Source organism: Rutidosis leptorrhynchoides, chromosome 7 (genome assembly GCF_046630445.1).
Source record: "Rutidosis leptorrhynchoides isolate AG116_Rl617_1_P2 chromosome 7, CSIRO_AGI_Rlap_v1, whole genome shotgun sequence".
NCBI classification, from domain to species: Eukaryota; Viridiplantae; Streptophyta; class Magnoliopsida; order Asterales; family Asteraceae; genus Rutidosis; species Rutidosis leptorrhynchoides.
The window spans coordinates 38,740,913-38,756,208 of record NC_092339.1 but is presented as its reverse complement, the minus strand read 5'-3'; the positions used below and the strand labels follow the sequence as shown (position 1 = coordinate 38,756,208).

General features: G+C 37.5%; 1 protein-coding gene across 1 annotated transcript; it reads left to right on the top strand.

Moving 5' to 3' along the window:
- Positions 1-8,830: 8,830 nt before the first annotated feature.
- On the top strand, positions 8,831-11,707 carry LOC139859115 (uncharacterized). Its single transcript, XM_071847921.1, has 9 exons — positions 8,831-9,007; positions 9,600-9,873; positions 9,959-10,035; positions 10,140-10,264; positions 10,515-10,632; positions 10,727-10,890; positions 10,999-11,119; positions 11,190-11,497; positions 11,623-11,707. The coding sequence occupies exons 1-9, from the start codon at positions 8,831-8,833 to the stop codon at positions 11,705-11,707; spliced, it is 1,449 nt and encodes a 482-aa protein (XP_071704022.1).
- The last annotated feature ends 3,589 nt before the right edge of the window (positions 11,708-15,296 follow it).

The following is a 15,296-nucleotide window of genomic DNA, read 5'->3' as shown; positions in this document are numbered from 1 at the left end:
ATGAAGGTGTAGTTGCAGGTCATGATAGTTCATAGACTTTTTGCATCTTTCACGGAAACACAAATACACGAGGGAAAAAACATGAAATAGAACAAAGATTTGTTTTTTTAGAGTTAAGTTACATTGGAGTTATAGTTTGTATCACTTGTTCTTAATGATTCACGGAAGTAATCGATAATGTCAATACAAGCATTTTGAGTCTAAAATTAAATGATTGATTACATGTATAATACTGTAAATATTAATTAATAACTAACGTTGTTTTGTGTTTCGGGCTCCACGAGTTCTTTGGTTGATATCCCTGTGGATGGGGGCCATATGTTTGCCCGGAAAAGCTCTCGGTTCCATCTGTGTGTTGATTTTCGCCCTAACGGTATTAATAACAATAAGTCGAGGGTGGTGGTGATTGAACCTCAGGTGATCCTCTTAATTTGTTTTCTTATCCGAATGATGGAGGTGATGTAGGCGATACAAGGACATCGAGAGAAAACTTGTTCAAAAAGAATGATGCGAAGACCGGTGCGGTTGATGGTGTGTTCAATTGCGGGACGAGGATGTGGAGGATCCTACAGAAAATAATGCTAAAGGATTTTTTCAAGGATTGGTTGATCGCGTAGTGTGTCGGGTACTCTTATTAGTAGCAAATCGTCAAACGTCCTCTCTTATTCTTTTAAGTCTTGGATTGGAAAGAAAGTGCTTGTCAAAAAGGTGGATGAGAAAGCGTCTAGACCAGATTATAGAAGCTGGTAAAAAGAGTTTGTCCAAAGAAGTTTAGTTCGGTTGGGTGTGTTTTGTTTCGTTTGTTTAAGTGTTTCTTGCTCTTACGTTGTGTTCATCTTTGGTTAGGGTTGGTTGTAGTTTTGTGTTTCGTTTTCCTGTCGGGAGTTGAGATCGCGTTTTGCCATGGTTTGGCTCGGTTTTAATTAGCTAGTAGTGTTTGTTTTTCGATAAAGGTCTTAGTTTTTATTTAGCTTTTATTGCAAGCGTTAATTTATCGCAATAAAAAGAAGAAAAAAATGTGGGTTATTTGTTATTTTCTCCTTAATTCTCACATAATTGTGCTTATATGTCACTAAAATATCCTATCCACCTAATCATTTTAATAATCCACATCACTAATTATATTAAATTAAATAAATTAAAAACCTCATAAATTAACAACAAATAGGGTAGGGTCGGATTTCGTTTTCATTATTTTACAACTTCCTTTGCATTCCATCACTTCCTATTACATCATTATGTATAGAATTAGTTGCTTGATGCAGTGGATTAGGTAATTCAGTGGCTACTGCTAAATTAGCCGACTACCAGTTTAAAAGTGTTAGTCAAGGCGTCTCGACAATTTTGAATGCTCCGTCGAAATATAAACAAGGACACCTATAGACATTACTGTTAGGATATTAGGATCCAAACAACGCTAATAATTCTACAAGACTACTAGCCGAGTAGTGATACTATCAAGATCACTCAACCCACTTAATGAACGAAAGATTAAAATGCAAGAAATGTAAGAACGACACAAGATATAACGTGGTTATATGCAATCGTTGTGATTGCTTTAGTCCACGGACCAAGTTTATTTACTGAATTTTTGAGAGTGGTGTGTTACAATTGCATACAATGAGTTCTATATATAGGAGAAAACAAGAACACCATGACAACTAGCTAGGAATCTTCATCATGTCAAGTAATCATCTTGTTTACCAACTAGTCATGCTTTCCACCTTGTAATGGCAAGATCACAGTCCTAATTTTAGGTGTAAAGTATCAAACTTTGCACCAAAAGTGAAAGGTAGGCTAAGCATGCTCGGATGTCAAGTGTGCAAGTTGACAACTTGCTGACAGGCAGGCAATGCGCCACATCACCATGGAATGCGCCGCATCCCTTTGCTTCCCACGACTGCAGATTCAAGAACCAGCTCCAGATGCACCGCATCTGAATGAGATGCGCCGCATCTGAATGAGATGCGCCGCATCTCTGCCCTTTGATGCGCCATATCAGCTCAATGCTCCGCATCTAAAACCTTCGGACAATTTTGCTCTATGAATGCGCCGCATCCACCCTTGGATGCGCCGCATCGATGCCCAGTTTCAGTTTTCTTGTTTGTTTAACGACTCCATACTCTAACAAATCTCCCACTTGGAGGCTTTGAACAAACTCCATTCATATCAATGATTTTAACCAAGAACATTAAACTACCTTCGATTACCGCCAAATACCATTTGGAACACGCACGCTCAACACATACTTCGGATGAGTAGACTTTCGATAAAAGGTTTTCAATACTACTTGTTAAACTTGTAACACCATTCAAATCTCTAGTTGGGATCTTCTCTCATCAATTCGTGAGAAAACCAATTGAGGTAATGCAAAACCTCAATTTCTCCGTCGTGACCACCTTAGTAAACATATCGGCAGGATTCTTCGTACCAAGGATTTTCTCCAAGAATAAAGTGCCATCATTTATATGTTGTCGAATAAAATGATACCTTATCTTGATGTGTTTCGTACGACTATGAAACACCGGATTCTTCCCAAGATGAACCGCACTTTGATTATCACAATACAAGACGCAATAGTCTTATCTTTTACCCAACTCACCTAAGAAGTGCTTCAACCATACTAGCTCTTTAGAAGCTTCCGCAATAGCCATGTATTCAGCTTCGATGGTTGACAAAGCAACACTTTTTTTTGCAATCGAGATAACCAACTAATCGCCGTCTTTCCCATTGTGAAAACATAACCTGTAGTGCTTTTCCCCGAATCATCACATCCACCCAAATTAGCATCCGCATAGCCTCTAAGTATGAGATTGTTTTTAGAGAAACACAATCCCATATTAGAAGTACCTTTCAAATAACGAAGCAACCATTTGACCGCTTCCCAATGCTCTTTCCCCGAATTAGACATATAACGACTTACAACTCCCATTTCTTGAGCAATATCGGGTCTTGTACAAACCATGGCATACATAATACTACCCACGGCCGATGCATATGGAACCTTTTCCATATCTTTCTTGTCTCTTTCCGTCTTTGGTGATTGACTTTTCGACAGTTTTAAGGTGCTTCCCAAAGGCATAGAACGAACCTTTGAATCTTTCATGTTGAACCTCTCTACTACTTTCTCAATATATTTAGATTGAGACAAGTATAGAGTAACCTTCACACGATCACGCACAATACTCATGCCAAGTATTTGCTTAGCACCACCAAGATCTTTCATCTCGAATTCTCGGGAAAGTAATCCCTTCAACTTGTTAATTTCGGACATGTTAGAACCTGCAAGCAACATGTCATCAACATACAACAATAAGATTATGTAAGAAGACTTAAATTTCTTCAAGTAGCAACAGTGATCCGCTTCACATCTTAAGAAACCAATCTTCTTCATAAACTCGTCAAACTTCAAGTACCATTGCCGAGGTGCTTGCTTCAATCCATACAAACTTTTCTTTAGCTTACAAACCCACTTCTCTTTACCCTTTACCTCAAAGCCCTCGGGTTGCCTCATGCAGATCTCTTCAACAAAATCACCATGTAAGAATGCAGTTTTTACATCTAGTTGCTCAAGATGTAAGTCTTCGGATGCAACTATAGAAAGTACCAAACGGATAGTAGTCATTTTAACTACCGGTGAAAATATCTCTTTGTAGTCAACCCCTTCCTTTTGTTGAAAGCCTTTGACTACCAAATGAGCCTTGTACCTTTTCTTGCCATCTAACTCATTCTTGATTCTATACACCCATTTGCTTTGCAATGCCCTTTTATCATGAGGTAACTTCACTAGTGACCAAGTCTTGTTCTTCTCAAGTGATCCCATCTCTTCTTTCATGGCAAGCTCCCATTGTATGGATTCTTTTGTCTTCCTTGCCTCAAAGTAACTTTCGGGTTCACCATTCTCGGTATAGAGCAAGTAGTTTGCTGATGGAGAATACCTAGGATTAGGTTTGGGCAATCTAGTCGAGCGTCTTGGTATAGGAGTATCCGGAATGGTTGGACCGGTTTCATTTGTGTCCTCCTCATCACTAGAACTCGCACTATGTTCGGAATCATCACCGCTTTTCGAATCATTCCCATCATTAGCATTTTCCGACGCCTCACCGTCATTCGGCAATTCATTGTTTCCCAAACTCCCACTAGAACCTGCAAGATCATCAATAGAAACATCGTCAAAAGTAACTTGACTCGGTTTAGGACTCCCCGTTTCCGGTTTGCCATAGACCGAATCTTCATCAAAAGTAACATCTCGCGAACGAATTACTTTTCTAGCTTCGTTGTCCCAACAACGATAACCCATTTCATTCGATCCGTAGCCTATGAAAATACACTTCTTTGACTTAGCTTCAAGCATGTCTTTATCCGCATCTTTGGTCTTCACATATGCATTACACCCAAAGATCCTAAGGTGACCATAACTCACCTTCTTACCTTGCCATTCTTCCTCGGGAATTCGGAAACCCAACGGTGTTGAGGGTCCCCTATTTATCAAATAAGCCGCCGTATTAACCGCATCTACCTAAAACATCTTAGGCAAACTGGCATGTAGTCTCACACTCTTAGCCCTTTCATTTAACGTACGATTCATACGTTCGATGACCCCATTGTGTTGCGGTGTCTCCGGTACCGTTTTCAACATTCTAATACCGAGCTTTGCACAATGGTCTTTAAACTAAAGACTACCATATTCCCCTCCATTATCCGACTTCAAGCACTTGACCTTCAAGTTAGTTTCATTTTCCTCCATAGCTTTCCACTTCACGAAAGTATCAAACACGTCAGATTTAGCTTTAAGAAAGTAAACCCATACCTTTCGTGTGGAGTCGTCAATGAAGGTGACATAATAGTGAGAACCTCCATGTGATTCTACATTTGTTGGACCAAACACGTCCGTATGAACTAGCTCCAATTTCTCCAACTTTGGTGCATTCCCTGACTTCCCGAAAGTAACCTTCTTTTACTTCCCATAAACACATGGTTCGCAAAACTCAAGTTCTACCTTTTTCACATCCGGAATTATCCCACTCGAAACAAGCATCTTCATACCCTTCTCACTCATATGCCCGAGTCTTCAGTGCCATAGAGTTGATTCGGACTCAACATTAACCGTAGCAACCACCGTGTCTTCATCAAACACTTCAACCATATAAAGAGTTCCCTTTTTATGTCCACGAGCCACTACACAACTACCCTTAACCACCTTCCATTGGCGGTTTTCAAAAGTAACCGCGTTACATTCATCATCTAATTGACCAACTAAAATAAGTTTCATTTTCAATTTAGGAATGTACCTTACGTTCTTCAAAGTCCAATTAGAACCAAGAGTAGTCTTCAAAACAACATCTCCAATGCCCTCTATGTTGAGTTGCTTGTTGTCCGCCAATCTCACCTTGCCTTGATATGAACGAAAATTCTTCATCATGCTTTTGACATGAGTAGCATGAAACGAAGCTCCCGAATCCAAAATCCAAGACTCTATAGAATTTTCAACACTACACAAAAGTGCATCATCACTTTCCCCTTCGGCCAAGTTTACACCTTTCGCGGAACCATTTTTGCAATTCCTTTAAAAGTGCCCTTTTTGATTGCATCCCCAACAAGTAACTTCACTTCTATCTTTTGATGGATTCCTCTTCTTAGACTTCTTCCTACCCTTCTTGTCACCGCGTTCAAATTTCCTACCCCGGTTGTCGGTACTTAACAAAGAACCGGACGTTGATTCTCCCGAGTTTCTCCTACGAGTATCTTCACCAAGAATCAAATCCCTTATAGCTTCAAATGCTAGCTTAGTAGTTCCCGTAGAGCTACTAACCGCGGTAACCGTACCCGACCAACTTTCCGGTTATGATGAAAGCAAGATAAGTGCTTTTAGTTCATCATCAAACTTAATCTCTACCGATTCAAGTTTTGAAACGATATTATTAAATTCATTGATATGATCCGTTGCACTCGTACCTTCCTTCATCTTAGTATTGAACAATTGATGCATGAGAAATACCTTATTTGCAGCGGTAGGTTTCTCATACATGTTAGAGAGTGCTTTCAAGCAAGCAAACGTTGTCTTCTCATTCACAACGTTGTATGCAACGTTCTTAGCAAGTGAAAGACGAATAGCACCCAAATCTTGACGATCTAAAAGCGTCCAATCGGCATCGTCCATGCTTTCGGGCTTAGTCTCTAACAAGGGTTGGTGTAGCTTCTTTTGATACAAGTAATCTTCAATTTGTATCTTCCAAAAGCCAAAGTCTCTCCCATCGAATCGGTCGATTCTAAACTTTCCATCTTCCGCCATCGTTCCCTTAACGAAACCTTGTGCTCTGATACCAGTTGTTAGGATATTAGGACCCAAACAACGCTAGTAATTCTACAAGACTACTAGCCGAGTAGTGATACTATTAAGATCACTCAACCCACTTAATGAACGAAAGATTAAAATGCAAGAAATGTAAGAACGACACAAGATATAACGTGGTTATATGCAATTGTTGTGATTGCTTTAGTCCACGAACCAACTAGAGATCGTTTATTTACTGAATTTTTGAGAGTGGTGTGTTACAATTGCATACAATGAGTTCTATATATAGGAGAAAACAAGAACACCATGATAACTAGCTAGGAATCTTCATCATGTCAAGTAATCATCTTGTTTACCAACTAGCCATGCTTTCCACCTTGTAATGGCATGATCACAGCCCTAATTTTAGGTGTAAAGTATCAAACTTTGCACCAAAAGTGAAAGGTAGGCTAAGCATGCTCGGATGTCAAGTGTGCAAGTTGACAACTTGCTGACAGGCAGGCGATGCGCCGCATCACCATGGAATGCGCCGCATCCCTTTGCTTTCCACAACTGCAAATTCAAGAACCAGCTCCAGATGCGCCGCATCCCACCTCTTTGATGCGCCATATCCTTCGAAAACGCCGCATCTAAAACCTTCGGACAATTTTGCTCTATGAATGCGCCGCATCCACCCTTGGATGCGCCGCATCGATGCCCAGTTTCAGTTTTCTTGTTTGTTTAACGACTCCATACTCTAACAGTTACAATTTTCAATACATCTTCTCTCTTCTCTATCTATAATAAGGAAACTTTTAATATGTCACTAATTTTTAAAAAAATTTAGCTGACATAACAAACACCTTTTAATGAAAAAGTCTTTATGTATGGATTATAAAACAGTAAAACGTTTCACTCTTTAAAACACAAGGTTTATGGTCGCTTTCTAGTCTAGCCCGAGGGACTTTTTCGTAACTTTGCACATGATGTGGTATTTAATTTCAACTATAAAGAGTTCAGACTGCGTGTTGTGGCGGTTGCATTTGAATATACATTGTTTGGTATATGTTTTTAGTATCAGACGATATTTATGTATAAACTGTCTACGCAGTTACTACTTATTACGTAGTACATACATACATAATGTTGTACATTTAAAAATTTTGAAAACGCGATATTTAAAGAAAACATGATATTTTTAAAAATAACGTTATTTTTGCTGATTTTTTTTTGAAGAAGCGAGAAAACCCTCATATGAACGAGCACATTGGCTCCCCCATAGAAGGTAAAACCTCGGGTAATCAAGTCCCCCGAGCGCGAGACCTGGTATCGGGTGAATTGCGCATTATGTGCACTCTCTAGTCATACTCTCCTTTTGAAGAATTTGGCATAGCCAAAGATTGAACCCGGGTGGTGCGCTTCATTGGGCAAATCGGTGACCACTTAGACAACTAATTTTTTCATTTCTTTATTTATATCAAAACCAAATACTAACATCATGATGCATTATAGTGTTTTATTTAACTCTCCCCAAAAAACAAATATATCTATTGGCACGCGCGTTGCATTGCAACATTTAACGTCTTTAGTGAAACGTCTTTATCCAGGTAAAAAGCTCTGTTTCGTATATAATTAATTGCGTGTTGTTCGTAAAATAATTTTGAATTCAACGGTGATGACAGGGAAACGTAACTCGTGGCGAAAAAAATCCTATCAAAAAATGTAGTGAGTCTTATTCAATAATTATTAATAATTATTATATTATATCTATATATCTAAATGAGAGAGTGTAAATGTTACATTTTAAATTTTAACCCTCAAATTACGTTATCTATATATAACTAAATATTGACTCCCACCTCCATTAATTAGTTTATTAACTCCATGAATTTAACTTTTTTTTTTACCCATCTTCACCACTTAACTCCATGGTAATTCAATTATATTAAAAAAATCTATAATACAGGTGGTAAAAGTCACTCGGTAATTGAAAAATTATTTATAATATTAATCAATTTTTTTTTTATCTATATACAAGTACATCTATATTACTTCCGGAAGTCATTAAAGGTATTTGTACTTAGGTTTGTTTTTTAAAAATCAAAATCAATTGTCATAATCTATCACTGTATAACCGCCACGTTCATCTCCTACCTTCAATGACGTGTGCCGACGCCGGCAAATGGGCTCGCAACCTACATGCAATCGGCCGCCGGGTCTCCTCCTCTAAGGATGCAATTGTAGGTTACATTCCCTTCAATTCCGGTGACGGTCCGTTCGCCTTCCTCATAGATCTGACCCGCCATTATTAATTCCGGTAATTAATACGATTCTGTTTGTAGAATTAAATTTTGATTCGTAACTCCCTTAAATTAAGTTGGGAATTTGTTATGAAAGCCCTTTCAAATGCCTTTTCAATTATGATTTTCAGGTCTGATGCTGTTCATCGTGTTCCATCTAGGCCTATAAATTGTTATCATATATAGTAGTATTATCCCTTATCAAGCACAATCCATATTGCATTATTATACATTATTAAGCACAACCCATCTTCAAATGGCACTACCTACTGAAAACTCCATTGCCCAGGCCGTTCAGCGCACTTATGTTTACCTTGATGAATTGCAGGTAGGTCAGGACGCGGTCGTTAAGGTCATGATCTGTAGGACATGGGATACGCACACAGTCTACGGCAAATATCTCAGCACTGATTTTATAGCTTCTGATGAGAAGGTGCATTTTCCCAGTTACATTGTTTATTATTTTGTATATAATCATATTTATCTATATGTATAGAATAGTTATCCTCTGGCTGTTATCTCCATGTCCCCATGTATTTGTGTTGGTTAATTTTCAAAAGCACCATATACTACATTTATACAGGCTGGTGCTGTCCATTAGTAGTGTTTCATTTTTTGCCCGCTATATAATACATCAAACATGTTTTACATATATGTGTGTCTATATATATATATATATATATATATATATATATATATATATATATATATATATATATATATATATATATATATATATATATATATATATATTTGGGTAGGTTTCTTTGTTTATAAATACATATATGTGTGCACATATACATCAGAAGTAGATGTTTATTTTAAGATACAATTGCCTGCCATTACATGTTTCACAATTCTTCCTGTTTCTAACAGTTTGTGGTTGTTGCCTATAAAAAAATATGTATTAGACAAACGCAGCTGCTAGAGTAGGGCTGTCTTATTTTTTCTTTATTTTGAAAAATGTGTCACTCTAGGCCCTCATTTTATATGTATAATGCTGACATGTATCCCATGTTGTTTAGGGGAATGTTGTTCAGTTGACTGCCAAAAACACTGTAGCCCATTGTTTTATTCCAAGGCTCAAAGAGGGCTCAGTGTATTTGTTAAAGAATTTTGAAGTGATTTCGAATAGAGACACTTACCGTATACTGAAGGACAACAAGTTCCTTATCCAGTTGCAGGGATCCACCTTTCTCAGGAGACAAGCAATCGAAGGTTTATCCGGGTTCATCCGCCATCCTTTCAAGTGCATTGCATTTGACGCCTTGGAACCTACCGAGGGAAAATACTTGATTGGTATGCCTTTTAAAGTTTCCTCACCTACTTCTGTTAAAAGTTTACTCCACAGACAGTAGACCCTAACTTATCAAATTTGACATAGATGCTGTTGGATGTGTTCTTAATGTGGGCTCACCCCAGAACCCTAAACAGGGCACCAGCGCTCTAGAATTCGAGCTTGCAAACGAACGGTACTTAACACATGCAGCTGGCTATTTGATTACTAAACATACTACTTACATATTATTCCCTAATTTGATGTTACCCCTTCTTTGGGTTTGCAGGGGTCAACGAGTAAGGGTCACATTGTGGGGAAACCTTGGGAGTTCTTTCCTGCAGAAGAAGCCACCGTCACCCGGCCAATATTGCATCATTTTGAGCTCCGTTTCCGTGAAACAAAACCACTACGGTATTCTCCACTTCTAAGTCCATTCCTCGATGTACTATTACATTGCAAATACTCATCCATTGCCGGCCTACCTCTGCAGGTACTAAGGCACTCTCAAGCACATAGTCCACTATGATTCTAGATGACGCCGAAATACCAACCCTCACTGATTTCATCAACAAAATAAGGTTTATGTCGGTTCATTACGTAACATATTGTTTGCATAACAAATCTAAAAATGCTACTAAACACAAGAAAATATTTTGTTCAGCGGAGTCCAGCTATATGATGATGAGGAAGAACCACTTGCCGGGCACCATTACTCGCCCCTCAAAGAGGATACGCTTGCTGATCTCCTCGCGCTAGCCCGGAAAGGGAAACACAATTCCGTAAGCTTACCTACAAATGCCGTCTCCCCTATTGTTATCATCCACTTTTGTTTACCCACATATAATATAAGCAAGTTGACTTCTTAAATTGTAGGCTGACGTTTTCAAGTGTAAAGTTGAACTCATGAATATTCGCATGAAGAACGGGTGGCATTACACCACCTGCAGTATTTGTCAGGCGAAAAAGGGCATAACGCAGCAGTTTGGTGGCTATTGGTGTGAATCATGCGCCAAGCTTGTCCCTGAGCCAATTACACGGTATTTAATATCTAAACCTATCCTCCTATCAACAACTCGAGCAACGCTTTCCCGCTGGTTAATTATTCAATGGTAAACGTTACATTCGGCTTCATGTAACATTTCCAGGTTCAGGGTACAATGCGAAGTCCGCGATGCGACTGCGGAAACTGTTATTGTTTTCTTCGATGAAACCGCTGAACAGTTGACTCAGACTACAGCACCATGTTTGATGGCTGAACAAGACGAAGTAAGAGCCTGCTTTTTCGCCTCTTATTTTTCTTTGTTACTAACCCCATCTTATTTTTGCATAAACATAGGAAACCTGCACAACCGTGTTACCAAATGCACTCGCAAATCTATTGGGCACCACACAGGTTGTATTGATAAAGACAGGCTCCCATTATGAGCATGGGATGTTTAAAAGTTTCAATTGCATTAAGGTTTACTTGGATGAGCCGGTACCCGAAATCCCACCTACTTTGGATGTTACAGAGGATACCATACCTGCAGTTGCTGAATCCGTTGCTGAATCGAGCACTCCACTTCATTCAACCTCAAAGGGGGTTAAGCGTGAAATCGATGTGCCTACTCCACCCAAGGATTCGGAGCGTCCAAGCGGTCGAAGGTAACCAACTACTTAATTTGGTTATGCACACCCATACACAAATCTACAGCCACGCGTCAAAAATTGTGCATGTGCTTTCCCAGTATCGGTCTCAGTGTTATACTAATTATTGTATTGACCTACAGGTTTATTGTAACGTCTAATTCGGAAGACGAGCATCCCCCCAAAATAGCAACCGGTGAAGACAAGGAGGTCCAGAAAAATGAATAAAAAGGGAGATGCACCCCTAAAATAAATGACTCCACAAACAGAGTTATAATTTGATGCTTTTACGTTTGTAAGCACAATTTCGTTTTCCGTTATGTTCTTGGCGTGTTTCGCCTGCAACAAATAACATTATCCCCCCTGGTTTTGAATGTTTTCAATAAAATTTGTATTGGTACAATTTTCCATTATGTTTGTGATGTTGTTTTTTATCTCTTTGCATTATGGTTACCTTTGTGTATCGCATGCTCATTGTTCAGTTGCCCAACTACTAATAATAAGTACCTATCTCTTTAGAATGCGAACGTGTATCCATGCATTGTACACATATTGATTTCACCATATATGGCATTTGTTTGTTTGCGGTTATTCTGATCCCGTTATCGACTCAAGGCCCTTATATAGCTGTGTATGCTCAGCTAGCTAATAAAGGCCGAAGTAAATATCAGATGTGAATCAAAACCAACTGGTTTTTATCCATGTATGCATGTTTTATAGGATTGGTTTGTTTGCGTTGGATTTAGCCATGTTTATTTTGAACATGGTTAACTTAAATATATAAATGGCCGTGTAGAGGCAACGACCCACATAACCTGACCACACGGCATTCTCATACTTCAGTTTATGATGGGCTGAACCTTTAGGGTTTCGTGTAGAACATACATCGGCGCCACACTTGACAGATCACATGATTTCTCAGATTATTAAAGAGCTAAATCTCCACTTCTCCAGCTACCAATGGCTTACATTGCCCTATTCTTCCAAGGTATGCCCTCCAACCTATATATTCAGTTAACTCGGGGCTATTTTCTAAATCTATATATATAATTCCTGAAGTGATTAAATGTATTTGTATAATTCCTAAATGTATATGTATAATATTTTTACAAAGCAGCTGGCTAATTGTGGTTTCTATGCTTACAGTTACTTTACACAACTGGACGTGGGAAGATAATATGATGCCTCATGGTCCCCTTTTCCAACCCTTGGTATCCTTTTCACCCTTTGCATTAATAACCTCCCCTCCTATTAAATGTGAAAAGGAAAATGAAAGACCATATGGAAAGGAGAAGTCTCTACTCATATTTAATTCTCACTATATATAAGTCTAAGTTTGCAGAAGTATCACCCAATGTGATGACCCGGAAATTTCTGACCAAATTTAAACTTAATCTTTGTATGATTAACATTTCCGACACGAAAAGCAAAGTCTGTAAAACTGAATCTCAAAATTTTTGAACTACTTTTATATATTTAAATACCCTTCGATTGTTTTCGATGATTCGCTAACAATTATATGTAAATAGATACATATATACTATAACTTGAAAAGGTAACAATGTATTAATTGTTTGATACCGTACATTAAACTTATTGGTTTAAATAACTATTTGAATATATATATGATAAGTTGAAATATTTATCATTAAAATTTATTTATAAATAACTTCCAATGTGTATTTAAAAACTGATTTATGTATATTAAAAAGATATATACATATATATAATTTCAAGTTATTTAGTAAACGATAGTAACATTCGTTTATTGATTCGATTGATATTTAGATAAGTTAACTAAAGCATTTAAGATGAACTAGTAAAACACTAACTTGCTACAGTATTTTCAAATTGCTACAGTACCCAAAATGCTACAGTGTTTTCGAAAATCACTATTTGCTACAGTGAAATTGACTTGCTATAGTGACTTGCTACAGTGAAAACACTATTTTAAAATGTATTTCAACAAATAGTGAGACGATGATTTATAGAAGTAAATGACCAAAACACTCAAATGTATAAGTTATATTTTGAGAGGTATAATTTAGGGATAATCTAAGTCTATATTTTGACAAGTGTACGTGTTACAAAACGTAAAATGCTAGTTTTCTAAGCGTACGAAAATGCGTTCGAAAAACCGAAACCGGGACATAAGTCACGTAATGACGTACGATTTATCGGAACAAAAATTACAAGTCAACTATGCACGTGAATTTAATATAATATATAATTAATTATTTAAATTAAATATATTATATATATTATAATATTATGTCGACAAGCAAGAAAACAAGCAACTTTGAGCTGTCACCAGGGGCCATGCGATCGCATGGGTTCCCCTCACATATGCCATGCGATCGCATGGCAAGGATTTCCAGGAGACATTATAAAGCTCGATCATTTGGCCAATATATATCCTCAATCTATCTTTTTTTTTTTACTCCGTATTATTATTATTATAATTATTATTATTATTATAATAATAATAATTATTATTATTATTATTATTAAGATTATTATTATTATTAATCTTATTATTATTAGTAGTATTATTATACATAAAATACTACGACGAGGTCTTGAGCGTGTCACTTTCAAAATGGGTTTTGAGCGGGATAGAGCTAACAAAATTATGGGTTATTGCCAAGGAGGTTATGGGTAATGTTCGGGGGTATATTTGTGAATCAAATCTAGTATTTATCATCTCCCTTACGTCTACGTACTTTTCTGCAATATTGAATCACAATATTGATACGTTGAGATCTACGGTTATTTGATACTCTGAGTTTCGATCACATTTTGGTGAACGACTTTATATGCTGCTAAGGTGAGTTTCATAAGATCCCTTTTACTCTCTACATTTTTGGGCTGAGAATACATGCAAATGCTTTATTAACCGATATACAATATTTATATGTGTGAGTTTCATTGATCCTTTTTTTAATTGCTTTCGCAATATATATTTTTGGGCTGAGAATACATGCACTTTATTTTAAACGCAATGGATACAAGTACATACTAAATTCTACACTGAGTTTGAACCAAAAATCGCTTAGCTTTGGTAACTGTTAACTGCCAGTTATAAGAACTGGTGGGCGCGAGTAGTAGTATATGGATCCATAGGGCTTGATATCCTCGTCCGAGCTAGAGCGCTAGCCTTTTAACGGACGTATGCTATTTGAGAAGCGTACACGTTGGTTGGCGTGTATTATTAAGATGATTATACAAAGGGTACAAATTATATATACGTTAAGTTTAGTTACCAGGGTGCTCAATTTCGTAGAATATTTTGATAAACGTTTCTGGATTGAACAACTGAAATCTTGTGATCCACCTTTATATACAGATTATGCGCAACATTAAAACTATGAACTCACCAACCTTTGTGTTGACACTTGTTAGCATGTTTATTCTCAGGTTTCCTAGAAGTCTTCCGCTGTTTGCTTAGATGTTAAACAAGCTATGTGCATGGAGTCTTACATGACATATTTTTCAAGGAGACGTTGCATTCACCAAATCATCACCATGTATCTTATTTTGACTGCATTGTCAACGGAAATACTGTTGTAAACTATTATTTATGGTGATTGTCTATATGTAGAAATTATCAGATGTCGAAAACCTTTGATTTAAATATTCATTTATGGTGTGCCTTTTCAAAAGAATGCAATGTTTACAAAATGTATCATATAGAGGTCAAATACCTCGCAATGAAATCAATGAATGACGTGTTTGTCCATATCGATTTGGAGCGATCGTCACACCCAATATCTCACATGGCAGGCAACCAATTTGGATCCTCCCACACACACATGAC

Coding starts and splice junctions, on each gene's coding strand:
- LOC139859115 (XM_071847921.1), top strand. CDS start 8,831: ATGGCACTACCTACTGAAAACTCCATTGCCCAGGCCGTTCAGCGCACT. Junction 9,008..9,599: donor TTATAGCTTCTGATGAGAAG/GTGCATTTTCCC, acceptor CATGTTGTTTAG/GGGAATGTTGTTCAGTTGAC. Junction 10,036..10,139: donor GCGCTCTAGAATTCGAGCTT/GCAAACGAACGG, acceptor TTGGGTTTGCAG/GGGTCAACGAGTAAGGGTCA.